At 40.4% G+C, this 27448-nt stretch overlaps 2 protein-coding genes across 4 annotated transcripts; both read right to left on the bottom strand.

Annotated features, from left to right (window-relative positions):
* Positions 1 to 1332: 1332 nt before the first annotated feature.
* Positions 1333 to 16693, bottom strand: LOC146472056 (gamma-aminobutyric acid type B receptor subunit 1-like). The gene is made up of 16 exons (XM_085120619.1): positions 16099 to 16693; positions 12736 to 12879; positions 12168 to 12338; positions 11040 to 11141; positions 10862 to 10927; positions 10100 to 10294; positions 9150 to 9380; positions 8511 to 8574; positions 8322 to 8402; positions 7990 to 8140; positions 7531 to 7663; positions 6539 to 6646; positions 5903 to 6025; positions 5073 to 5405; positions 3466 to 4245; positions 1333 to 2640 (listed from the first exon to the last, which is right to left on the bottom strand). Exons 1-16 carry the CDS (start codon positions 16351 to 16353, stop codon positions 1435 to 1437), a joined length of 4143 nt encoding a protein of 1380 aa, XP_084976745.1. The 5' UTR covers positions 16354 to 16693; the 3' UTR covers positions 1333 to 1434.
* Positions 16694 to 16869: 176 nt separating this feature from the next.
* On the bottom strand, positions 16870 to 27157 carry LOC146472055 (voltage-gated inwardly rectifying potassium channel KCNH6-like). Of its 3 annotated transcripts, XM_085120625.1 has the most exons (8): positions 27012 to 27157; positions 26337 to 26566; positions 22682 to 23164; positions 21829 to 22219; positions 21023 to 21222; positions 20415 to 20667; positions 19620 to 19834; positions 16870 to 18753 (listed from the first exon to the last, which is right to left on the bottom strand). In XM_085120625.1, the coding sequence occupies exons 3-8, from the start codon at positions 23153 to 23155 to the stop codon at positions 18436 to 18438; spliced, it is 1851 nt and encodes a 616-aa protein (XP_084976751.1). In that variant the 5' UTR covers positions 23156 to 23164; positions 26337 to 26566; positions 27012 to 27157; the 3' UTR covers positions 16870 to 18435. The 3 variants fall into 3 exon arrangements, with proteins under 3 accessions (XP_084976751.1, XP_084976752.1, XP_084976754.1); XM_085120626.1 differs by lacking the exon at positions 27012 to 27157 and having other exon boundaries at positions 26337 to 26952; XM_085120628.1 differs by lacking the exons at positions 26337 to 26566; positions 27012 to 27157 and adding an exon at positions 24282 to 25602.
* Positions 27158 to 27448: the final 291 nt, after the last annotated feature.

Raw genomic sequence — 27448 nt, 5'->3', positions numbered from 1 at the left:
TCTCTACGATTTTGTCGCGAAAATTTCAATTCTGGCGACTTTTTTCTTGCGATTTTTTCACCTGTCGCGTTGCAAGTTCGAGGGTGGCTACACGTGCGATTTTCATCTCGCGCTGGCGACACGACAAAATTTGAAAAAATCGCTCGTGTGGCCGCGGCTTAATGGTACCCCGAGGGTCCCCCGAGGGTATTCCCTAAATAAGCTATATAGTAATCTCGTACCCAGATCTCCCACGGTCGACATTCCCGAACCGACGACTGAGATCGGGGTACGAGATTAGCTATATAGGTATGGCTTTTGAACCGTTTTGGTCTGAAATAGGATATAGATTTTAACCATTTTGGTTTGAAAGTCTGAAAACGGATTTCGATTTTACAGAAACGGGTTTGGATTCTAGAGACCAGGTCTGAAAATGGAAATGTATTTTAGAGGCCAGGTCTGAAAAGAGGTACCAGAAAATGACATGTTTTGGTCTGAGATAGGGTCAGAGTTTGGGGAACCGAGCCACACATGACCGCCAAAAATTCTGAGGAGTAGCTCTCGGGAACTGTACATAGATGTTTGCACACCCCACTCTCTGGAACGGCTAAAACATCACTCGAGACACAATTTTCTCTGGGCAGCTCTCTATTTACTATTTGGGGCAATGGTTGTAAAAATTTGGGAATTCCCATGACCTATAAAAGAATTACACGTTTGGGTTCTAAATCGGTTTCACAAAAATAATAATCCGAGTGGCAGGCTTCGGAAAAAGAGGAAGAGGGGACACATCACACTTTATACATCACGCCTGGGGCGCTTTCCATGCAGCCAAAATTTTCGGTTCAACCCGTTGACGCGCGGATTAGCCGCACATTTTTCGAAACAAGCCGACGACCTAAGGAGGTCCTCCACCTTTTTCCGTTCCATCTGAAATAATCGTTCCATTTGGGCAAAATTTCCATTTCCATTCTCTTCGCTTCGTGCGCCATCATGTAAACGCTTTTGATCTTTGGCTTTTCACCTGGGTAGAGAAAGACCTTTACATTTGAGAAGGACCAAGGAAGCTGACTCGTCCCCAGTCGTCTCTCTTGTCTTTGAGAGGAGGTAAGCACGAGGGGGAATGAGCACTCGAGGAGGAAAGAGAAGCGCGCGGGTATGAGGGGCGGAGGGGGGAGGGGGGGTGTTGGGGGTGATCAGCCCTCGCGCGAAAAAGCAGGAGAGACGACTGGGCATGAGTCATCCAGGGAATGAATGGTAAGCGTCCCAAAGCGTCCTTGGTTCTTTGCGCTACCCCCCCCCCCCCCTCCCCACCCCCTTTCCATTCCCCTTCGGTACCTAACACGCTCACTATAGGAATAAAGCAAATTTTACTCATGTTTTAGAGTCAGTTTTATATTAACTTAATTGTCCAGTAGCGTTATGCAACTAAAAGGTGGTAATAACAAAGATAGTTTAAACAAAGAAAGTTTTCTCTATCTTGCCGTTTTTTGCCTTCTCTTTTTTCTTGTTTGTCTTTTTCTTATAAGCCGGTACATCTCTTGGACTTCCTTGGTTAGCAACATAATCTTCATCCTCAACACCTTCGTCATGTCTGTCTGAACCTTGTGTCCAGTCTAAGGCTAGGCCTTGGCTTGCAATGGCCCCAGCTTCTTCGGAAGAACCGTTGACTTGTGAGCTATTAACGGCCAGTATATTCTTTACCTTTTCACTTCTCCGTAGATTGCTATTTTTATCAATTACAGCATCAAAGTTGGTTATAATAAGAGAACTAGGAATAGCTTCAGTTGTAGAGCCAATATTAAGTTCAACTGGTTTTGGAGCTGAAACGGGTTTAGCCAAGTTTGCGGACGAATGTTCGTCCCGATTTATTGGTTTCTGGATCCTTGGCGTGTCATTAAGTCCACTTTTTGAAGAGTCCGCCATGTCACGAGTGACCGTGGCTCCTGACTGTTTCGGACTGCCCTGACCAAATAAGGTGCCATTTGATGCGTTATCTCCAAGGGCTTCCACCTTGGGGTCATTTGTGGACTTAACCGGTTCATGTACAGTCACTGTTGCCCAGGGAAGGTTTGGAGTTTCCCTCTTTTGATTTAACACATGATTCACGATGCCTTGAGGCTGCTCTTTAGCATCTTGTGATGTACGAACTTCTACAATTTCATTTTTAGAATTTTCAATTCGACTTTCCTCTGTGGTATATTTGTCTAAAAAGTTGGAATTGTGTGCATCAGTGAAAGGATCTTCCACACTTTCGTCTTCATCGCTAAAACCTGCATTAACCCTCTCCGCTCCGACATCAGACTCGCAGCCATCTATGTTATCTCTGCGAGCAGTGGTTGGGCTTGTACTTCCTGATTCAGTTCTCTCAGTCTTGGGTGACTCTGGCGTAAATTCGCGATCACTTTCGGTATCAGTTACCCTTAATGCTATCCCTGTTCTCTGCTTCTTGCTGACGCTGTCAAAACTAAACCTTTTTGCCTCTCCTCTTGCTAGAGGGCTGATCGTTGGTTTCTTTTCAGTCGGGTTGTTTCCGTTCCAGCTGATCTGTAAATCGCTCGATGACTGTGAGCGACCAATGGGAGGAGGTCGGCTTAACGACGATGGGCCGAAAGAGCCGGGTCGCCTGCCTCCGAGGTCAACATTGAGCAGATGCTGGAGCTGCGGAAAATACAAAGATGTCTAATCTTTATCATCTGTGTGTAACAAAATAGAGCAGCTTTCGAAAATTGACAGTTATATTATGACGGCAAATAAAACTGAATAGAGGGCTAACAAAGCAATGCAAGAACCAATGAGAACTCGAAGCAAAGACACGTGACACGCTTCTCTCTTGTATGATCACTAACCAAAGAGTGTGACATAAAATGATTTGATTTTTTAATTTGATTTTGGTGCGAGCGCAAGAAGACGCATTTTCTTAGTTCTGATCGGCTTAGAAATCAATTTGCTCTTTGTCCAATTGTCCATGTAACTGGTAAGAGATGCTGGCAGCATCGGCCTCCAAAAGAAGATAAAGTTTTGAACATTTTCATTACAAAGCTAAATATTCTGTTAATAGAGAATAGTTATTTGGTTACTAAAAAACCAACATTTCTAACTTCCAGTTCGATCTGGAAAGTGTCCTCAATCAGTGCTTTGCGCTAAATACATTGACACTTGAATAACGTGATTTATTTTATTGTATTTATTTAGTTTTCTAGCATTAACTGTGTTGAAAGTATCATTTGTTATAACTGTCAAGCGAAGTAATCTACTCATGTATATAAGAATGTTGGTGATTAAAGGATGGCTGGAGTGCAGGAGTTAATTAGCGAGCGAGGTATTTAGAAGGGAACAAAATGAAGGGAATGCACCATACGGGATTCTTGGGGGTTTTTTTACGATTCCCTTGTTTCCACTGCTTTCCCAATTTATGACGCCTTTTATGCACATCAGATATACATTATTACTAGAAATCAATATTAAACAACTTGCTGCTCCTACCTCTCTAAGATCTTTGGAAATCTTTCTCTCTTCGTTCTGCTTTCTTGTTAGACGAGGTGTCACATCGCACCACGCCGAATTTAAAATGCTCACTTCTCCCAGCTGCCTCTTCAGCTCTGCATTTTCTTTCAGCAGACGTGACATCTTCTCGGCCTCGTCACTCGGCGAGTTCTTGACGTTCAGTTCATCAATTTTCTTGTGAAGCTGCGCGTTTTCGGACAACACCTTAACAATTTTGCCAGTCTCAGAAATTTTGGCTTCCTGCAATTTTCTCTGCAGTTCCCTGTTCTCCGTTTTCAGGACTAACAGAGGGTCTGCGAGCTCCGAGAACAAAGAGCCGAGATCGAGTGATCGCCGCTGCAAGTAAGGACCGGAGAACGAACTGGATCTTCGCCGTTTCCGTCCTGTATTAACGCCTAATTCTTTCGCGGTGTGACAGGTAACGGAGCGTTTTCCAAGCTGTGGTCTTGGAGAGCGTGGGACAGGCTTGCTCTCCGGCTGTGGCAACGTCCTCTCTTCCCTGCCATTTTCAACAGGTTCCTCAATCCTAATCGACAAATTCTGCCCCGTGTCTTCATCATCTTTGCCCTTGATCGCTCGTATTTCCTGCTTTAGTGTCGCTATTTCCTGTTGAAGTCTCGTGACAGCAAAGGGGTCATTCACCGACGTTTTATGGGAACTGTTACTATTTGTGCTTGCAGTACTCACGACAGTTCTATTTGAGGCAGATAGGGACTGAAGACGGAGCAACTCTTCTACGTCATTCTTGAGTTTGATAATCTGCGAAACAAGATAAAAAGAGGTTTTTCAATTCATTGATAAATCCAAGAAACATTACCTCGAGAAAAGTAATGCAAAGGAAAGAAAAGCCAATTAGAGTGAAGTGAAGTGAAATGAAGTGAAGTGAAGTGAAGTGAAGTGAAGTGAAGTGAAGTGAAGTGAAGTGAAGTGAAGTGAAGTGAAGCGAAGTGAAGTGAAGAAGTGACTTGGATGGAGGTTGTAGGGTAGAGACAAATAAAGGACAAGAAAGAAGGGGGAAGGAGGGGGAGAGAAAGAGAGGGGAGGAGGGGAGAGAAAGGAAGGGCAGGGGAAGGGACTGGAGAGAAAAGGAGAGGAGAGTGGAATGGAGAAGGTTACAGTGAAGCAAAGCAGAGTAAACAAGAAGAGATGAGAAGAGAAGGGCGGAATGTTCTGATCTGTATATCCTGTGTTGAATTTTATCAAGAAATTTGGCCCTCTCTCGCACTTACAAGTAGTTATTACTCATACAGTGGTTTACAATTTGATCGTCTGAAGACCAATTAAAAGGAAAGTATTTTGAATCACTCTGGTCAATCACAGGAGACGCAAAAAGCGCAGTGAGCCAATCAAACTGCGAAACATGCACATGTAGCCGGCGTCAAGCGCGGGAAGACGCGTGCGAGGAAGATACGATTGGTTTACATCTCATTAGATCAGAAAGTGGCGCGAGTTTTGCCAACCAATCACAGAGCGAGCTAGAGCAAAGCCATAACAAACGCGAAAACACTTTTGACACTCCGATTGAAAACCACTCTATCCTGAGCTAGAGGCTGTCTGATAAATAAAAAGCCTTATCTCCTACTGACCTTTGGAACAAAGAGTAAACACAGGGTTGTTGTCGAGGGAAGCAGCAGAAAAAATGAGGAGCAGGCCACAAGAGCGTCCACGTGCCCCTCAATCAGGAAGGACAGCGGCATCCCCACAATAACGCACAGTACTATATTATACACACTCATGCCAACCCAACGCGAATCATTGAGCGAGTGGACTTTGACCTTGCGTGTGGCCCACGCAATAAAACAGCCAATGAGCAGCAAGAGGAGCTTGTATCCCAGCAGTATGTACAGCCACGTGGTGAAATATTTTGAAGAGCAATACTGCTGCTGTGGAATGGTTCTTAGATGAGGCTCATCTTTCACCTAAAAGAAAATTAAATCAAAGATTTCTTTTTGTCTAGAAGTAAAGGACAGTTGCCGTGGTTATACGCACCTTGGTAAAAGCGATTTACCTCGGTAACTGATTTTGAAGCAAATTTTTTGCTGCACATAAGTTACCTTGCCGAGGTCAAATGCGCACCCAATCCACCGTGATAATCAAACTCGCAACCGTTACAAGAGTGAAAATGATTGCACAAGCTAAAACACAAGTTTCACTTTAATGTACCCACAATGCAATGCAGGTAGCAGTCACCAAGTAAACCCTTCAAGTAAGCTACCGCAGCAAATGCCTTAGAGTAAATGCCAGTACCTTTCCATTGGGCATACTTCCTATTCCGCTGTACCTGAGTACTCAGTTTACATGTGATGCCGATGATGACGCAGCGAGAATAGAAGATGGCGTTTGGTTCATTCCTTTTCCTCTTGTCCAATTTTCTATAATTTCCAATGGTAATTCTGATCAATGTGTTCATACTAACCTGTGACTCTAATGTAGTGGTGACTATCTTAGGCATATCCACTCCAATCCACAGTGAAATCACCAGAATATCAATCACAACCAACAATACTACCACTCCTGTGAGCTCCTTGTCTGTGAAAACCTAAAAACAAAAAACAAAAATTTGAAATGCAACAAGATAATGTTGAAATTAAATGATTCATTTATCCAGAACAGATTGATAGCATTAATGACGTCAAGTCTAAACTTCCTTTAAGGGGTTCCTAGCCTGCGAATACAGCTGTCCCTCATTGCTCTCATAAGCTAGTGGCGTTTGCGAACGCCTCGAACGGCAGAAAACGATGACAGACGGCAGTAATTGCAGACTATGAGCTCATCTGTCCGCGGTTTAGTTATCTCCAGTCTTCGATGATAGCACAAACTGTACTGACTCGAATCCTTATACTTTTAGCTGAAAAGAATAAGGTTCCTTCGAAAATTCTACGTATCGACATTTCTTCTAGGAAAAAAATAAATAGTTAGCGCTCTTGTAAACTGACTAAGGAAGTGTTTGTTTATCGACACACTGACGTTTTATGTCCTATGATAGTTGTGAATACTAAATGAAAAATGCGCGGTTTGAAATTCGTTACCATCAACTGTCCATTGTCATTACCTTTCGCTTGGGTTTGGCGTTGCGGAAGACCTGGTAAACCCTCCATGTCTTTGAAAACATTGCGCCAACTGCTAAACTGTATCCAACAGAAAGAAGATAACCTCGAGCCTGAAAAGGAAGATCGTTTCACAGAGAGGTTTCATCTTACAGCTTATAGTTGGAACAACCACATCGCCCATCGGCATGATTGAACTTCAACAAGAGTTGCTCCTTCTCCACCGAGCTATACATGTCATATTTAACAGGGGTGAATTTTACCAGAGCGCGCATCCTGGGGCGCACATTGGATATAAAATGAGAGATACATGTTTTATAAATCAAAATGTCGGGAGTGGGGTCTGTTCAAGTCTATATGTTTGTTTTGAATTTCCTGGTTTTAATGCCTCTACAGCCGGACCGATTTGCCGCATCCGGCTGAAGTTCGTCGATTTCTTTGGCTTTGAGACAACTTCTCAAGAAGGAGCACTTTGAAAAAATCCTGTCTCTTGTGAGAACTTTATTTCCCAGGACTCCTTTGGCAAGTAAGATAATTTCCATATTTTGGCCTACCTTAGATACCGAGGATACAACATGTGTACCAACCCAGAGACCACGCATTTAACTGCCGGCCTGGTACCGTTTGTCCAAAGAGCGGATAACTCTGTCCAGTGGATAAATCGCCATCCAGCGGATAAAATGTACTCCAACCAATACGTACATTTTATACGCTGGATAGCGACTTACCCGCTTGATAAAGTTATCCGCTCTTTGAACAACCGGGGCCTGGAGTTTAAAAAAAAAACTGGTACTGTGACAGGGTGGTAATGTTGTTAAAATCCTCACTCTTCACGTAGGTTGAACCGAAGATCTTGGAAGGGCATCTCAAAAGTGCGTGGCGCATGAGCATACAATCGTAATCTTGGACAAATTTTGAAATGTGACCTTGGCTGTTGTAGGTGTTAGTACGTCAACTAATTCGTTTCAAGGCAGTTTATGTACAGTGGTAGTCTTACCATACACAGTCCTGCTAGTATGTCTGTATCCACTCTTCTACCATCGATGGCGATCATGTACACAGATATGTAAATCAACACGCATCCAAGGATGATCAAGTTGTTCAAGGTTGGACCTGATAACTTGATGTACCTGTAAAAGAACACGAAAGAAAGAACTTTTGTCATGCTCAAAAGTGAAAGAGGCATCTTAAACTTCAACGATTAGGTTCGAGAAATTCATAACTAAACATAGGACTGTGAGCATTCTTTAGATACAAGATATGCAGCAAGTAGAGAGATTGTCAACCATACGCTTAGTAGCTCTGTCACAGAATGAGTCGACAGTGTGATTCTTTAGTAAAGCACTCGAAAAAAATGACAAGAACCCACTTGAAAGTGAAAATGCGCATTTAGGCATTTTATTCTCCAGTAATTGCACGAGTTAAAATGAAACTTAACATTATTTCAGCCTCTCACCTGTGTTTTCTTCGAACGATATTAAACCAAAGAAAGTACAGCGCAAGGAGAATGCCACCACTTGCTAAGGTGACAATGACACAAAATAATGGAGTGGACACGTACTGTATCTCATAGACGATGAGTTTACCGTCAGAAGGGGGCTTGCCACCTTGGAAAAGAAAAATGAGAGAAATTAAAAAAAAAAAAAAAAAAAAGAACAATGGAAACAATTTACTTCATATGATAACTGCTGCTTTTCAAGACAGTGATCGTTTAAAGTCTGTCTTGGAAATGTGGTTAATCAGACGTTGCTTTTACCTAGCAATTTCATTGTGTAATACAAAACCTACCTTGCCATAACACATCAGCACCGCTGAACACAATTTTGTCGTCGTCAGGAAAGTACACGCCCACTACTTTAGAACTGCCAGCTGTTTAAAAATAAAACGACAGTTATTACATAAATTTAAAAAGTATTATAATAAATAAGTAGAAAGGAAATGGTTTAATAGAGTCGTTATATTTTGTTTCGTACTCACCCTGCATTTGTTTAATGCAAGCAGGCCGTGTTCTTTCACCCGACTTTGTAAATTTTACAGTTCCCTACGGGAAAACAAACAAACAAAAAAGCACCAAAGGAGGTTCAATTTCCACCCTAACTTTAACTGAGTAGTTTTGCGATTTCCACATTTGCTTGTTTCTAGTGTTTTTTGACATAAACGTTATCGGGAAAAGTACTTTAACCAATCACAGTGAACAAGCTGATTTTTCAACCAATGGGAACCACTCCAAAAAAAATCATGACTTGGGTAGCTTACGTACTTTTCCCGCGCTTAATATACACCGGCTACACTTTTGGCTTCGAGTTGTGATTGGTTCGTTGTGTTATCCAGTTTGTGTTTGTCATGTTGCTGAGTATTCACGTGACAAACGATTTAAATTACATTTCCTAGAAGTCTTTCTTTTAAAAATAATCACTTTCCATTTCTTTCTACTGATACTTGAGACAGCAAAACCTGTTCATCTTTTTAAGTATGCAGAAATCAGAGGCTCTAGTTCACGAGCATTTTTTCCTTGATAAGTAAATGAGCCTGCATTTAAAAAGTCTTATTCTCTCGTGTGCACGACAAAATCTGTCAAGTTGTATCAGTTTTTAAAAAGGAGCCTTTAATGCTTACAGTTATCCCTTGGAATTCCAATTTCTCCAGCGTCTCTCTGAAGCTTTGCACCATGTCGCTATCTCTGTAGTTGAAATCCTCCAAAGACCTGTTTAGCTTCGTGCGAACTTTATTAATGGAGTTGTTCAGAGTCAAAGCGAGCACCCACACCGAGTCGAACGCAAAAGGTATGAAAAGGTTCGTCCTGTTTTTTGTCGGCTTGTCGTAACTTTGTAGGAACTGTTCTGAAGTCTGTACAGAAATAAGGCAAAAAAAGTTCTTATTCGTCACAAAAGAGAAATTTCTTATCATTACAAAAAGAGCCTAGTTCTCTTCCCTATACGAAGTTCTCAGAATTACAATTACAGGAGTATACACGACGCCTTCTCACTGCATAAACCTATAAAACATCTATGAACAGTTTCTGCGTCTAAAACAGAAGCTAACCAGCGTACTGTTTTCAGCCATTTTAGCGTGAAATAGGCTATGATTTAGATTTTAGTGTAAAACAAAATTGCTGCATCTGCTGGTCAGAAATAGAATATACCTTTTTTCTTTTCGCTACTTTTGTTCTTAAAAAGTGGATATCTAAACATTTGAGCTGCAAAACAGTCTCTATTTCAAAGTCTCCTTTTCTCGAGATATCGTCAAGTGACGAGTGTGGAACCAAGAAGCACTGACAGGAGGCGCAGACGAGACTTGCGAGCGCACAGGGCGAGAGTCTCTCCCAGTCCCAACTCGGAATTTCCTCGTTCATTCGATCTCCTCTTCGGGATTTACGTTTTGTCCAACGGAATTTATCCGCAGAGATCCGGGGGCAGATAAGTGGGAGGAGGGGAAGTTGAAACGGGAGAGAAAAGTTCAATGAAGAAATTAAAAGTCAAAATACAAAAAATGCATGACTCGCGCGGAAAGATTAATTATTTAGCTGTGTACTAAACATTTGGAAGTTTGACGAATGTATGGCTCACCATTCCTGATATGGTAGTTTTGTTGTTTGATACAATTCTTGCGCTCTCAATAGAGAAGTAGCCCTCCGCTGCCTGGTTCATCTGCTCCTGTGTACAATCAACTTTTTCATCTTTCACCAGCCACCATTGTTTGTTGTCAAACCAGTCGAGAAGTAGCCACATGTAATGTTCTCCATAAATGCCTTGTTTAAACGCCTTCGAGCACAAAGGAAAGAAACTTTGACCAAACAAGTTCACAATAACAAAACGGAACAAAAAGAACTTTTATCAAAACAAAACAAACAGCTCCAAAGAAAAAGTACTGTTCAGTAGCTGTTATTTGAACGGTCAGGTTTTCAGAGGGTTTCAAACACAGTATCTAAAGTGCAAACTGCTTTTCAGTTCATACATACCGAGATTTATTGATGGATATGATCGCGCCAAAATCACGTTCAGTACTGAGCTCTTGTAGCCAATCAGAATTGCGAAGTGACTTTCCACATCCAAGAATTAGCGATTCGCCCAATCATTAGCATTTCCAATTTCAAATAAGATTGGTGTTTTGTGCTACCCGTATCGATTTTTGACACAATAAAATTCACGCAAAAAAAATCAAAAAGTCAGCGTAATTAACAAAACCACAGGAAACTATTGTTCACTAAGGTGGGGAGGAATGCGTGCTTGACGTAGCAAGCGAAAGAATGTCTGCGCATCAGGCTGCTAATTGAATGGCCTCGCTCAAGGATTCGAGAGTTGGATTGTAATTAACTGCAATTCAGTTACCTCACATAGCACTTTTCGAGCCTGGTCTTCGTAAAACATTCCCACGATGATGCGGGCGTCTTTCTTCTATTCAAAAAGAAATTAAAAGCCACTGCGTTTAATAGAAATGCATTTTAGGATTCGTTAGCCATATAAAGGTTGTAAAAGATTGATTTTGCAGGTTTAAAGACAGGCTTACTTTGAGGGTCTCAATACGAGACTTAGGATCATCCCTGAATGTTTCCGCAGCTATTAGCTGAAAGCCCTCGTTTACAAGACTTTCTTGGAACATGTCCATAACCTGCAAAATATAATCATAATTAAAATGAATCGGATTTATTTCGCAGGCCTGATAGAACATACGACTGTCACAAGCTGTACGTAATTGTCCTGGCTGGATTTTCAACAACTGTTTGAAGAGCAATTCTTGATTCGCAATAATACTTTTAAAAGAGAGGAAAATCACATCACTCACAGGTTATTGTGCATGTGACAGGTCCAGTTTAAGGTGGATTCAGATATTACGGCTGTTGCTTACCACTGTCGTACGCGCGTGCTGTTTGCAAAACCTTCAGAGGCTACGAGTACGAGATTGAGTAAGAGTACGATTTTCCATGTTTAGTTTGCATGGTTAGATAACCGCTTTTACACCAATCTTGTTTCTAGGATCTCCTTATCTCCTGGTAAACAACATAAAGGAGCGAGATATATTTCAAATCCTAGCGTGACATTTTACGTTTCGTGCACGATAATAGTGAGGAAGTTGTATCTTTGTTTTCCACGAGAGAATTCCTATCGTAGGCTTGTCATCATTACGTCGCCAACGAAAAAGTCGTACCGTTTAAATCAGCCTTTGTAAGTCGCATTTCAGCCAGCCCAGTTTCCACATATATAACAAGTAATACACTTTACGTTGAGACGTGCATGGCATAATAGTCGAACGGAGTGCAGAGTTTTATCTGTAATTTAAAGTCTGCTGGATGCGACTCAAATACGACTCACAAAAGATGGCTGAATGGTAAGGGGGGGGGGGGGGGGAGGAAAAGGGGGAGAGAAAAAAAAAACGCTCAAGGGCAATGAGAGGACACATTAAACTGGGAACCGACATGTCTAGCACAGGACTAAAACCCGGACTCACTGGTGGGAGGCCTGTGCCTCTCAAATAAATAGCGAGTACTATCCGGGGTTGAACAACCAATCAGAGCGCGCCAAACACTATCCTCTTGTATGCTACAAATAATTATAAACTGAGAGATATAGTACCAAATCTCCGGGGCGGAGAGGTAGGGGAAGAAGTTAAGCGTTTAGCTTTAAGCCATCGTCTTACCTCATCAAAAATGTATTCGTTTTGTCGGATAGTAGCTATTCTTTTCCAGTGAAAGTGTTTTAGGAAAGCCATCCTGGCGCTGTTCTGAGCAGAGTCGGGTGGTACAATGCTGTATAGCAAGGGGTACTTCTCTTTGTTAGACAGATCAACGGCGGTGGAGGCATATGATACCTGAATAACGTAAAGGGTTTATGTCACGTGGGTTTTAGTCTGTTTGATTTATGTTTTTTTTTTTTTTTTGGGGGGGGGGGAGGCAAACATGCCTACTAATACCTTTCCTTATACACTTAATCAGCCAATCACATCATAAAAGGTGATGTGAGTTGAATTCTTGGAGGTCGAAAAAAAAAAAAGAACTAATAAGCTTTTTGTAATTTTTTTCCGCGACGCAACCCAGAACTTGTATTAAAAAGTAAGGCAACGCTTTTCTGGTTCTACTTATGAAAATGCGACTGAAAATACCTGACATGGTTTCTGCTGGTCATGGAAAAAAAAGAAAAGAAAACCCTGACTGTGAAAGCAATCCACATTTGTTTTGACGATCATGTTGACAATACGGACTCTTTACCTGTAGTAGGTTCCAGAGTCTCCCGGTCTGAGCAGTTGCGCGAGTAGCAGATGAACAGGCTGGGCCCAGGAGCATTATCATTTGCAATTGAGGGCTCTTGTACAGGGACTCATAAAGCACATTTGTCGCATGCCCTGGATCACACTGAAGCAAATACAATAAAATCAAGTAAGTTGATGGTGCTGACAGAACTATTCAAAGCATGTCCCGTCGACAAAGTCTTTTTTAAAAGCTGCCATATCTCTAAAACTACATAAAGGCAAGTAACAAACTGCCAAGGACTTATATTTTCTCAGGTATCATTCATTTCTTTGTTCGTTCGTTCATTCAATCGTGATCCGAATCCATTCACTGGAGAAAAGGATATTTTCACTATGGCGTCATTTTACTACAACTACCAGAATCCTGTTTTTGTTCTCATGCTAATTGGAGCTTTTGTTCTTTGCTGTCCACTGAGATTACACAATTTGAATTTGAAAAGGAAAACGAAATGAATTCTGATAGTTGAGAATGATGATTGTTCCAGAAAGTGACGCAGGCATACTCGGAAAAAAGAAATCCGAGTGCTCCTATCAGGAGTCGAACCTAAGACCTTCCGATTACTAGTTCAGATGCTCTACCACTGAGCTACAGGAGACTCGTGGGAGCTAAGGCCATTAAACTAGGTTCATGGGACAAACATCCTGCATACTGCATACTGATAGTTGTAATAAAATGATGCCTTCAAGAAAATGGCCTATTGTAACGAAAATAGATCATTAGTTTTAACAAGAATTCATTCAACGTTTTGTTTTAACCAGTCAGGGCAAATGCTGGGTTTCTTTTTTACCAATCAGGAGCAGCCGATCGTGACTTGTCTTACACGTGTTTTGCCGCGCATGGCATTGGTTGTACGTTTCCCGCGCTTAACACGTGTTACACGTTTTCCCGCGCTTGGCACGGATCGCATGCTTTTGCTTTGAGTTCTGATTGGTTATAACTTTCTGTGCAGCTTGTTGTCATTTGGCAGGCGCACTTTCGTTGTTTTTGGTTTAGCTGCGAAACCCAAATTATTGAAAGTTCATCAGCGACGCAAGCAGGGCTGTCACTCGTAATTAACTGTCTTAATTTTGTTTCCAACTGAAACAAAGCTGGCGCCAGGTAGATGTCCACTGAAGCTTTAACCGTTTAACACGGTCTTTCACGAAGATAGAAAATAACCGACAAACGATATATTCATGGCTCTAGACTGTTCAGAATCTGGATGAAATTATTTCAGTTTGCTGAGTCATTCATGCCCGTTCAAGTGACCGGCTTTGTTAATAAAAAAGGGATTGTATTTTCGTGACGATTACACAAAAGTAATTAAAAGGCTTAAAGTAGAAGCATCGTAAATATGACTTAAGCTAATGCCATTGTCTTGGATCATTATAAGAAAGCAATGCTCGGTATCTTTCATGCCACAGGAAATACGACTTGGTAGCTTTGTTTTGAACAGCCAAACTTGAGTTTATATCTGAGGATTCAAGAGGCGGCTAAGAGGTGTAACCTCACCGATAAAGTCCCACTCTAAGAGAAAAAATATTAAGTTAATCTCGTGCCTCCTGAAAATAATAAATTGCGAGTTGTCAAAACCGTTTAGTAACCCCGGAAACAATTCGCATGCCTGAACGCATAACCACACCGCAGTGCGTACACTGCCGACGTTTAAATTCATAAATAACTTGACGCTGAGTTAAGTGTGCTGGACTCGACTCTTCCGGCACATGCTGCATTAAATATAGGAATTAAATCATTTCTGCGATGCACTACTTTTCCCTGGCTTATGTTAAAAGACATTGAAAAATTTGGTATAGCTGACAAAAACTTTCAATCAAAATGAAAGATTTGCAAATCCGAAGATAAGATTGAAATCTGTGTGACATGCATTTTGATAAGTAGCTTTCTAGAACAATTGAAAAACATCCGGCCGGATAAGAGTAGATTTTTTTTAACTTTGAGTCACGAAATGTTGTTTCCGTGGATAAAATATGAATCGAAAAAAACTTTTGGGCAGTACTGTGAAATATTTTATTTTTCATTTACTCTTTAAATGTCTCTGTCAACTGAATTCTGATCACGCCGTATCTTCTTTTAAAATTGGTCGTTACTTCAATTTACAAAGACGAAAAGTATCCACACATCAACTTCACTGTGAGCAAGTACGTTCCGGAGGCTGTCGTTGTTCGCTGAAGCATACACTGCAGTTATATCAACTCTTTAAATTTCCCTGTGATTTTTACAGTGCAGGCATTATGTGTGTTACATAGTTTAATGTCAAATGAATGTCATTTGGATATTAGTTATTAAAATTATACATAGTGATTTACCTTCCTAACGTTCTAAACAATTCATTAAATAAAATAAAGTGTTTTAAAACTTTGTAACCGGTGTGTTGTGTCTGAGTTAGCCTCGGTTAAACCATTATTGGTTGTGGATGATTTGACCCTGCATGTAATCCAGCCTTCAAACTTGAAACACAAAAGCTAAGAGAACTGGCAAACAAAGAAAAACTCATATCCTGAAAATTGCTTACCACAAGGTCAAAATTTCATCACGTTCTGTTTACACGGCAGTTCAACGATAAAATGGTTGAATGTTGTGGCGTTCCTTAGATTGTAATTTTAATAGAACTACATTTTGCGCTTATTTCTCGGCAGTCAAAGATAACGATTGATGGTGAATTTGCGATTGTCACATTTCTTTTTTTGCTCAGCTGAAATTTATTTGAGTTGTGGTAAAGACACGCGTTTCAACAAACAATGTTGGATATTAAAATAGTTACAACTTCAAACAACTGTTTCGTATAAAACTATACATAGCAAAATTCTTTAGTTGGCCGACATGTTTGTGCCAGAGTGAATTCATCACAATATATTTGACCGTTTGTTAGTCAAGTACACTTTACGTCATTCCGGAAAGCCAAATTTTTTTTGGAACAGAATAATACGTGTTTATATTTCATGGCTACGTGCACGGCACAAGGGTGATCAAAGGTATTTCTAAACAAACCAGCATGCGAATAATTCACCGTAAAATCGCGAACTGTGAAGTTTTAAGAGCACCAAAATCGCTCGTATCAATTTTGCCAGATCACTTTAAAATTATCCACGCATAATCGTGCATGTTACGGAGTTAAGTGTCAAAGAGGTCAAGGTATAGTTTTCAAAGTACTCAAGCATTGACAATAAATGGCACGAAATACTGTTCAACACAAGCCATATAAAGTTTCAGAGGCAAATAGTTTCTGTTACTTTTTACATGAAAATCAAGCAAGTTTTACTGTGTGCCATTATGCCCTAAGAAACATAATTAAGTAACAAGAATGCAGTTCATTATAAATACCTTTGTATCATTCCATACGAGTTGTAATCGGTAGTCGGGTAGCACATCGGAGCGATTGTTCACCATGTTAATCGCAAGCTTACTCACACGAAGAAGTCCCTCGCCCGCATACGCTGCTGAAGAACCCGTCATTGGAAACAAACCACCTATGTACAGTGTTTTTGGACTTCTTACAGAACAAACCAGAGACAGATTTGCCGCAAGATACAACAGGAAAAAGTACACGACGCTTGCAGATGGCCCAAATTGTATCATTCTTTGTGCTTGCCAAGTCTGTGTGTTCAACTGCTGGGGTTTTCCGTCAACAATACGAAAGTTTGAAACCTCTGAGCGCGTCCCTTGCTGGGAAGCAATTTTCTCTGTTGAAGGTGGCTTCAAAAATATTTAAAGCGCCTTGAGCGCTAAAAGGTCTGTGTTTACGTAGGAAATGCATGAGTAATCAGACTTTCAAGGGTCTCTCAAAATAGTTTATGTGTTGCCTTTGGCTCGGCCGCTCGCTTAGCGCAGCGATTTACATACATTGAACCAATCATGATAATCTGTTCACAACAGAACTCAAGCAATCACTGTCGGATGATACCCGGATTTCTTAAATACAATGGCTATCATTTCATTTGATAACCCGTTATGAAGAGTGTAAAAATATGTTGTAGTTAGGGAAGTCTTAGCTTTCAAAAATGAGTCATTTTGGATTTGATAGATCTATTTCTTTTTGTTTGCTCCGAAACTGTCAGTTTAATTCCTTCATAGTTAATCGGAAGTTTGGCTCAATAAAATCAGAGGTTAAAAAGACGCTTTCACGGGACATTAGCAGTAGTTCCAATGAATTTCAAAAACGAGATAAAAATTGTAGTTATCTTGATATAAACTTTATCGGTCGTGGCTCGGTGTCAGCACACTCGAAGCGAAAAAAACTGAAAAGAAGCCGCGTCCGCTTCCAGTCATTTGGTGATCGTTCATTACGGAAAGAACGCTAGCGATTATCTAATGAAAACATTGTTATTTGTTTGCGTTGCATAGTTGGCCGTGCTTATGAAATCTGATTAAACCTGATACTAAAGTATTTAACGAGGTAAAAATTTTAGCGATAAACCACTTGGGTCCACCTAGTACCTTTGGGAAAGGTTACTGGGTGGCCGAAGAACATAATCCACTCGGCAGATTAAAACCATTTAGGTTGCTGTAAACTTCAAATGAAATGTAAATATGTTTTGGGCATTGGTATTTTGTGTTTACTTGTAACTAAAAGAAAGGAATTAATTTGTTTCTAAGTCTTCGTGGAGGTCTTTAAAACAAAGTTCGTAGAAGAAATTAGGCAATTGGTCGTTGAAGAGATTGTTTGAACCCTTTAATGCAATATTCTATATTCTAAGAGTGAGGTAAAAATTTGGAAGAGAAAAGCTTAGAGGGTCATTTTCAAGGACATCTCAAATGTGCACCGTTTTTCCGAAAGAGCTCATTATTTCAACGATTCATCACTTCTCAGTCGACATCTGAAAAGATCGTTGAACGACGTTTTGGAGTCGCCATGATACGGCAACCAGTTATCAAGTTGCGTGCAAATTAAACCTTCGAAGAAATCGTTTCTTACCGAATTTTTCTGGCATTTCATACTTGTTAAATTTTGTTCTTAGTAGGCATTGACAGCTAAGAGTTGTGCTTTAGTTTGATATTAAGAGAAGTCATGAAACTCAGATACCGTACGGCCGGGTCTTCATGAACTGTAAAACTCAGTTCAAGTCAAGCACACCAGCTCGAAGGTCCAGGACACTGAACCTGGCTTATTTATTGCACAAACTATGCGGAACCGTAGTCAGACAAAAAGCTTTAAAATCTAACAAATTTAACTCATTGTAGCATTTTTAGTAACTTATATTACTCGTCTTCATACTCATTCCTCAACTGAGATAAATAATTCATAGTGATCGTACTTATCTAAGTAACTAAATTCCCGTGTTAAATGTAAAATCGGCGTTGTAACCTTAAACATGCCATGAACCTTTGATCGTCGCTTTCAAATTGGTACACATGGCGTAAATGTGGCTTCCGCAGAGGTCTGATCTAATCCTCAAGCATTAACGTCAATACCTTTAGATGGACAGGTAATGTTACAGTATTTGTAAAAATTCAATATCTGTTTTGCAGAAAATCTGGCACCAGGAAAAAGCGCCTAAACTTCGTTTCACGAAAAAAAAAAAAACTAACTTTAAATTTTTATCATCACTGGCTAACCGCTGAATATTTTATTTTGCTGGAGAGGTCACGGTGTTCCACAGACGATGATGGGGATTAATCTATAAAAATCACTATAATATACAAATCAGCTCATTACGAGAATCACACATACGAAGTTCTATCAAACAGTAAATTATTCGCTGATTGGGACTTCCTAGTCACACGATTTTTCTTTCCCAAGGTCACAAGGATCTCTTGAAGCACGTCTTCCATGCGAGATAGTTTGACTTCCAATTTCTCCAGATGCCGCTTATTCACCATGACTAACTCTTCACCAGTTTGAAAATCGCCAGTGATATCGCTTTCTTGTATATTAGGATGCTCACCCCAGGTGCCGAGTCTTCGTCTTCGAGGAGGAGTAAGCATTTGATCATCTTGGGTAGCCATGTTAGGTGAATTGATATGGTCTTGTTGTTCGTCCTGTGGCGAAAAAGAAAAGGAAAGCCGGTACAGCTGAGAAATGGGAATGTTTAGTTCCGGCTAGCTTGTTCCAGGTGTTAATAAACTTGAGAGAGGCAGGAAAAAAAATTACAAAAGTACATTTCGCATTGTCATACTTTTACCTTTAAGTCTGATTATCCATTCGATGTATTTTATGTATTTCTTTTTGCAGGTTAATTAGGTAATAGTTAGTTATACACGACCCCTAAAGCATGTAATGCTTTTATTTTCATCGTGTTTAAATAAAGGATCTTGCTTAAGAAAATTGCGGTGCATGGTTATAAAAAAGGCGAGGAAATATTATTGGGAGCGGAGAAATCGAAAAGAAACCCGGGAGCGGTCATTTGCAGTCTCCTCGCTTTATTATTCACTCACATCGCAATTTTCTTCGCACGGCTCGGCTAACTGAGGTCTGAAACAAGGCTGCAACATGGTGCAGATCTTTGCGCGCATTGATTTCTGGACTGCATCGAGTGTCCATCCGGGAAACTGTTTCGTGAGGTGCTGCAGTTTGGAGAAACTCAAAACTTAGCCCAACATTTCCAGTTACGGATCAGCTTTCTTTAAGTCTTACAATTGTTAAAAGTGTATCTGACCAGGACCCATAATCACGGATTATAGCTCCTGGTCTGACCCATGAAAATACCAAGAAACTGCAAGAATGCGATGAACCGAACTTAAACAAACAACCCAAGAACGTTGCCGAATAAACTCGCTGAAGAACTATTCCAACTTCTTTCCCTGCCATGCACTAGTTTCGCCGCTTAAATACTGATCTCTAGAGTCATGCTCAGTATTGAAATCTCTGTAACGGCTTAGCTTTGGTTGTTTCTTCTTTCACTTACCAAATCATTGGAGCCCAGGTTACACGATAGCTCCATCTGTTCCATAACACGCTCTTTCATCTCAGGGTACACGCTCATGACTTGCATCAGGTCCTTCCAGGTGATGAGATGGACCTGGGTACTAACCTTAGCAACCAGGCTCATACAAGATTTGAAACAGTGACCAGGCCTTCTTTTACGTGACGCCATGTCACAGCCAGCAAGATCCCCTGGTCCTAGAAACAAAGGACAATAAAGGACAATTCTTTGTACTTTTTACCATAGTTAGTAGAAGTACTAGCTATGTTTTTACCTAGCAGTGATTTGGTGACACGTGACTAACAGTGGAATGAAACGTGGACTAACGGTTTGTATAATATGATCATCAGGGCCCAGTTGATCAAAGCTCGAGTTTAATTGCTAATCGATAAAGATTCTTCCAAAAGATTTTTGGCCCTCAGTTTTTACTTAGACTTTTCTTTACCTTTAGCTCGAAATTAGACTTCAAGTAAAACCATTTTTAACGAGCGAGCTGAAAGCCTCGATTAACTGCTAATCGTGGATTAGCGTTAATCGGCTTTCGAACAACCCGACCCTGGCTGACAGTAAGCCACAAGGTTCCTTTTAAAAAGCCAATTGCCTGCCTCGTAAACCGTTCGTACAAAGACTGATTGGAGACTGATGTTTCACTGTACAGAAGTCATCTTCACATACAGTCATCTGAAAAGCTTGATAACTACCTATTTCACCATTTTTAATTAAATAATTTTAACAATGTTAATTTTAATTGTATAGTGCCGACTGTTGGGTCCTTACCCAAACACATTCTGTTCTGATCTCCTTGCAACACATCCACGGAACCAGAAACGATAAAGTACAGCTTGTTAACCTGATCACCTTCTTTTAACAAATGCACCTGATGGGGGAAAACTTCGCCGCGAAACACAGTGGCCAGGGCGCGAAGGCATCCTTCATTGAGACCATCAAACATGTCAAACAGCTCGAACACATCATGGTTCAAGTGAACCCTGATTTCTGCTTGGAGAGATTCTGGGAAGCGGTACATGATCTAAAGAAAATAAAAATTGCATTCAGTGTTTTTACAATAATTTATTAAATTGTTCTTGGAAAAGATGTAGATTCCTCTCCCTCCCCATCGTCTCACATCGTCTCGCCGTACGTTTCTCAGAGTTCCCAGGTCTTTCTCTACTAAATAGAATGCAAACAGTATATTTTTATTTTTAACGCGGGGAAAACGGGCGCTACTTGAAAAGCAACTGAACGAGCGGGAAAATGATTCACAGGGATTGGAGAGACGTGCTCAACCCGCGCCGCCTTATCTTTGGTCCGTCAAGCGTCGATATCTCGAGAGGAAAGGAAAAAATTGAAGAGACTGTTTTCTGTCCATTCAGCACTCCACTTACCGACTCAATGTCATCTCCTCTTGTTGCTGCCTGTTCGTTGGTGAAGTATTCTCGGAGAGTTCTCTGCAGTGATTCCGGTATGGTGTGTAGGGCGATACATTCGTTCACCACTCGTATATCTTGGTGATATCGAGCCGTGCGTGAGTACAGACGCTGAATAATGGCAGTCAGATTACCAAAGATGACGGCGTAAAACAGCGCTGAGAAAAAAAGTCACAAGAATTGCTTACAACGCACTGGCTGAATAGTAGAAATACCAATTAGCAAGTTCTCCGACGGATCTGGACGAAAGACGCCTGCGCGACTTAGCTCAGTCCCCACACAGACCCCTACCCCTACCCACCCAACTCCCCTGCAAAAAATTTGTTAACGTTTTTGCAAACAAATTACAGACAAATGTGTAAGCTTCCTTGACTTATGGACGCTTCTGGCTTAAGATATGAGCTTTTTATGTGGAGCGGAAGAGTGCTAGCCAACAGCTTGCAACAGCTTCTTACAAAATTCCCGCAAAATGCGTGCTATAAATGTTGTGGTTTCAAGTTTTTCCTTGCTGGAAACCGGCGAAAGTTGCGTTAACTTTGATTTGCATTTGACTGCTTTGTGGATCTTGTGCGTTCCCAAGAGATTGTCGAGTTTCCAGGTTGGTTGATCGGAATCGGAAACTTGTTGTCATTTTTTTCCGATAAGTTGTGAACATTTGGCTCGTATTCTCTTTGATATAGAATTGAATCCAAGCATTAAAATATAACAGATAGGTATTGTAAAAGAACTCTTATCCATGTACTGCTATATTTATCTCGTCTCACCTCCTACTAGCATCATTAAAACAGAGAAAATCTTCTCGTTGTCAGTGTTGGGAGCCACGTTGCCAAACCCGATACTGGTCAAACTAGTTATTGTGAAATACAAAGCAGTTATATAGCGGGTCCCAATCCCCGGCCCACTGCCCGGCTCGGAACCATTCACAGGTTGATCAATTGTGCCCCCGAGAAGCTGAATCCATCCATGCGGAACCTCGATCTCTTTCTCACCAATCACATTCCAGATGCAAGCTAGCCAATGGGCGATAAGCGAGAACAGTGACGTCAGGAGGAAAATAACTGCTAGTCCAAACTCCGAGTAGCGATCCATTTTGCGGGACACTCTAATGAGGCGTAGGAGGCGAGCTGTTTTCAAAAGCCCGGCGAGAGAGGCGGCCTGAAAGTGGACATAGAACGGTTCAGATTGACTAGGATTCTTAACCTTTCTGTTGTGTCAAATCTCATGGTGCATACGATCTCGGTAGGGTAGCCACACGGACTCCGGAATCATTGCCTCTAAAGCTACAGGAAAATAAATTTCGCGTGCTCTCAGAATATAATAAACAAAATGAGTACTTCAGCTCGTTGTCTTCGCTCGTTTGTAAATCAGATCTCGATCAAAGTGGATACCAGAAAAATGCATGAAAGTGGGGTCCAAAAGCGAAGTCTCATTGGAGTCACAAGTGAGAAAAAATTTTCAGTTTACGTTGAAGACTTTCGTTTTTTGCCTTAAGGTATTTAGCTATGGGAATGCGTCCCAATGTCAGCGTGGTGTTAACACGCCAAGTGATGGTAAACGCACGCACTTTGAAACCAAATTACGAATGAATGGTTTTGTGGCTCAGTAATTTCAGCTTACCCCTTCAGCTTCTGCAGGAATGAAGAAATCAAACGGTATGGCAGCTACAAAATCCACAAAAAACCACGTCTTGAGATAATGAATCGCGATCTTCTTCGGCTCACTGATGATCTCTTCAGATGAGCTCTCCACAAACGTCGTCCTAAAATTTATCACTATGTCGATAATGAACATGACATCAACTATCACGTTGACAATCTCGCGAGGTTCCCTCGAGGAAATTTTTTCCCAAATACTCTTGCCTTGCCCCTCATTCGCGAGGAAAGCCGTTGCAAACGGGATTTCAACTGACGTGTACAGCACCAGAGCGAGGACGAACCAGTCCCAGGTCACTTTAAACACGGACTCGTGGTGAATTGTACAGCTTCCAATCTTCTTAGTGATCCGTTTTCTTGAAGGCTTTTTTCTTTTATCATCCTTTTTTACGGGAGTTTCTGTGTGGATGTCGCGAGAAACTGAGGACATCGATGACATGATCTAAAACTGTTAAAGAAACTATGTCAACTCCTTTTAGCGACACTTTGAAAATCCAAAGGAATTTTTTTCATCCAATAGCAATTAAAAATTAATGTTCAACTATTCCTTAAAACAATTCATAGATGTTTTTGGCCTCGGATTCCTAAGATGGAAATTCACACCAACGTGAAAAAATAGGGCTGCCTTTTTGAAGTTTTTTCCTTGTGTCTGAGATGACATTGGTAATAACTTATTGTGGTTCATTCTTTATATGAAGATTGTCATCAATTTTATAATAGTATAAATTTTAGACATATAGACCCCCAAAATGGAATAATTCGATGCCACTGCCCTTTTAAAGAAACCTTTCCAAAGATAATTTGATAATTCAGTTGTGGTATAGGTGCTATCATGAATTCAACCTTTTTCTCGAGCCAGTCTTCCATCTCCCCACCCCAGACCTTAGTTGTCATGAACTCTTGGATTTACTTTCGTATCTGAACGCAATTAGCAAGCAAGCCCATGTAGAAATTACTCTACAGTGTAAATCAACAATAAATCATTAGCTGTGGAACCTTCTATCTACAAAGCTGGTAATTAACTTTGTCAACTCCTTATCTCTAAATAGCAAACCATAGGAGAGAAAACCTTCTCGCGGGGAGCCGTTGGTGAGCACTGGCTAACAATTATTCACCAAAGTGGAGGTGAATAGTGATGGATATTCGCGGCGACGTAAATATCCATCACTTTCACCGACACTGAGGTGAATAATTGTTTTAGTACATCCCAGACACACAAGCTGAATAAGAATTGGACCAAAAATTATTTTATTTCTGACAATATACCGACAAATGGTGGGATATTTTAAAATCTCGCGCGCCGCTTTCTTATTGTAGAAAGTTCCGTCTCGCTTTCTTGCGGACAAATGAAACTTCTGGAGGCACTTGTTTAGTTGCTACGTGTCTTTTGTTCGATTGTTGTGTGAAATTTGTCCTGTTGTTAAAACCATGCTGCAAAACATTAGATGTTTCATTGTTTACATTGAAATTATAGTGCATATAGTGTTCGACAGTTTTCGTAAACAATGCGTTGTATTTTTATTTTTCGCCTTAGAATATGAGGTTTGAAAGATTAAACAACTTACCATGTAATGCCTTCAAACCAAACTTTGTTTCTTTGCAATAGCCATCACTTTTATCGAAATGTTTTCCTCTTAAGTGGCCGTGACGAAACGGGAAGCCATCTTGTTTCTCTTCGGCTGCTCGGAGGTGAATAGTACTTGGCTAATCACCTCCGAGCTAGCCAATTAGCCCGCGCGAAAAGCACTATTCACTTGTGTGGTATATACTAATAGGCATTATTAGGAGCCCATGGGCTCCTGGCATTATGGATTATTTTGAAAAGAGTTGGAAAAGCTAACATCTGTAAGACTTTTCATCAACACACCCTTGAAATTGTTAAAAGTTATAACCACGTTATTTTGCAAGGAAGGGGCGCCCAGTAAGAGATTTTACATCTGACTATTTGGGCGTGGCCAGCGCTCTCGGCTGTCTTGTTGCCTGGGGTGAGTTGCATAAAATTTAACGTCGGGCGTAACTGCTAACGCCAGACCTTCAGCCCAGTCACATTCAGTATTTTAATGTCTGACGATAACATTTTAGCCTTTAAATTTTATGCAACTCGTCCCAGGAGATGCCTGCACCGGCAGCTCACGCCGAAACTTTTAACCCTTATATTTTTTTTTCGGTGACATGTAATTTTGTGATAATCCTTTTTTATGATCGTCGTGGCTTTTATTTCCTTCAACCCAAATGTTTGATCTTATGAACTAAAAATAAAAAATAGAAAACAAAGATGATGTTATGATTGCTGCACCTGTTTAGCTCTTACGCAGGTGTCTGTTTAACCAATATGGTTTCATACTTTAATGTCAATTCAAATTATTGAATAAATACAGAAAAGAAGAATTTGGCATTCATAGGCTTCGTAAACACTCGTATCTGTTTTAATAGAGAGACAAAAGAAATTGATTTACAACTTTTTTCGTTCTATTTTGCTTTCATATTTGAGATATTTTTTTTGCGCTATCCACAGTTATGAAAATTGAAGTTGGTTGATGGCTGACTGGTCCAATAACAAAACAGAGACAATTATGGACGCAATTAACAGAGCTATAGAAGCTTCGTTTAATTTCAATTCGTCGAGATCTATTTCTTGCTAATTTTTCTGTTCTACTGAATTCGCGTTTTTCAAACAGTGACTATGCAACTGCGAACTATTTTTTAGTAAAAGCAGGTTAATTTTGTGATGAGTTTGATGACGTGGCGTAAAGATTGAAAGGTTACATGGGGCTTTTCTCCCTTCGTGCGATTAACACCACCTATAGTGTAATCAATATGTGTTTATTTGTTTAAAGCATTCATTTAAAGTGAATGAATTTGTGAATGCCGCTGTCAAATTCTGAATTACATCGCTTTATCAGTCGGGAAGCTGTATTAAACTGTACTTAGGTCGCCCCGTGCGATAATTTGAACGCACCAAATTATGCAAACACTGTTGAGAATTACGGGAAAACGTAAGCTTTGCATATACAAAAAAAAAAAAAACAAAAAAAACACGCGAAAATACAGCGAGTGTAAATAATGAACACCCTCCAAAATATTGAAAATTAAATGCTCAAAATTAACCACTCAATGTTGTCGTAAAAAAATGTTAGCCATAGGTAAGCAAGCAACAACCTAAATAGTGTTGCAATATTTTCTTTAACACGGATAAAATACAACTTAAACTATTCAAAGAATCTGCTGACAAAAACAGTAAGCTTGTTGCTATAAAATTACTCGCGTTATTTAGTCTCTTATTGACAGCATCATTATGCAAAGGTTTCAAACTATCATTAGCGCTGTTTATGCAGTTAGGCCAGTTTCGCGCGAAAACCTTATACAGTCACGTTGTAAAGTGGATTTATTATTATTATTAGAAACCAGAAGTCTAGCTACAGCTAAAGATCATGATTACATATTATTAAACTGTGGAAAACTTTACGCTTTCACCTGACCGGTTGCAAACCCAACACTCGTCAATATTTTACTGTAATGGAAACAAGGTCGATTTCAACACTTTAGGGCGAGTAATATAGCACGATATAGGCACAGCTAGGATTCATTTCAATAACGAGCTAACAGCCATTTTCGCTTACCTTCAGGCTAATAGCAACCGGCTTGAGCACGAAAGATGTGTTCACTGTATATCGCCGGCAATGTTTTGTAATGTGCGAAATTCCACATACGGCGTTTATTCGACCATCTGTTATTTCCAGCTCCTCCAATTACCTTTCTTGGTGTGTAACTTAATTTCAAAGCATCAAATGGTTGAAGTATTCCTCGAAACCAGGTGAAAAATGCTTGAGGTTTAAATTAGCGGTAACTCCTAGAAATTGAAATTGAAATAAAAAAGGAAAAGAAAAAACAGCATTTGTAGCAAGAATTTTCACAAAGCTGTATGTGGTTTAAAATTGAAGGGGACAACTCAGAAATGAACCACATGTCACAGTCTGCAATATATTCAATATTTCGAAAATGGTAATTATCCTCAGAGTTATATCAACCCTTTTTTTTACAAAGCTCATTAATTGTCTAATTTTACGTTTAACGCTCACGAAAAACAAGAAATGTTTTGACTGAAAGGAAAGGAAATCACTTCAAATTTGTTGAAGAAAGACCCCAACATTTTCTCTTTCACCAGTATCAAGCGAAACAGGCACGCGTTCGCGTGCGGAAATTCCTTCCACGCACGCGTTCGAATTTTGCGCGTTGTGATCGAATTTGGCATGCACGCGTACTACTTTTAGGTTAAACTCTACTTCATCACAAACCTGACTTGACAGAAAAGCGGGACTGATTTTAGTCCGGGTACTGAGAACGTAATCTTACTTGAAACGCGAGTAACCATTATCCATTTGTTTTATTCATGAAATGGCACGTCCCACGCAACTGAAGAAAAATACAGGGGACCGAGGTTCGAGTTCTCGCCTGCGAACCATATCTTCACAAAGTACGTTATATCTTGCTTTTACGCGTTTACTTACTTTTTTCCTTTCATATAACAGATAATTACAGTGATTGTATGTGAAAATATGGCTGATTCACTCATATCATCATCATCGTCGTAATCATCATCATATTTATCCTGCGTGCGGGGGGTGGGGGCATCAAACCCTTAGAGTTGGTATCAGCCTAAATGTCCAGTTAAGGGTTAGTTGGTTCTATCCCCAAGAAGTCCAATTCTCTTTACGACATTAAAGAATCGATC

This window comes from Pavona decussata, unplaced genomic scaffold (assembly GCF_977016875.1).
Source record: "Pavona decussata unplaced genomic scaffold, jaPavDecu1.1 SCAFFOLD_102, whole genome shotgun sequence".
In the NCBI taxonomy this organism is placed as follows: Eukaryota; Metazoa; Cnidaria; class Anthozoa; order Scleractinia; family Agariciidae; genus Pavona; species Pavona decussata.
This window is presented reverse-complemented; position numbering and strand designations above follow the sequence as displayed.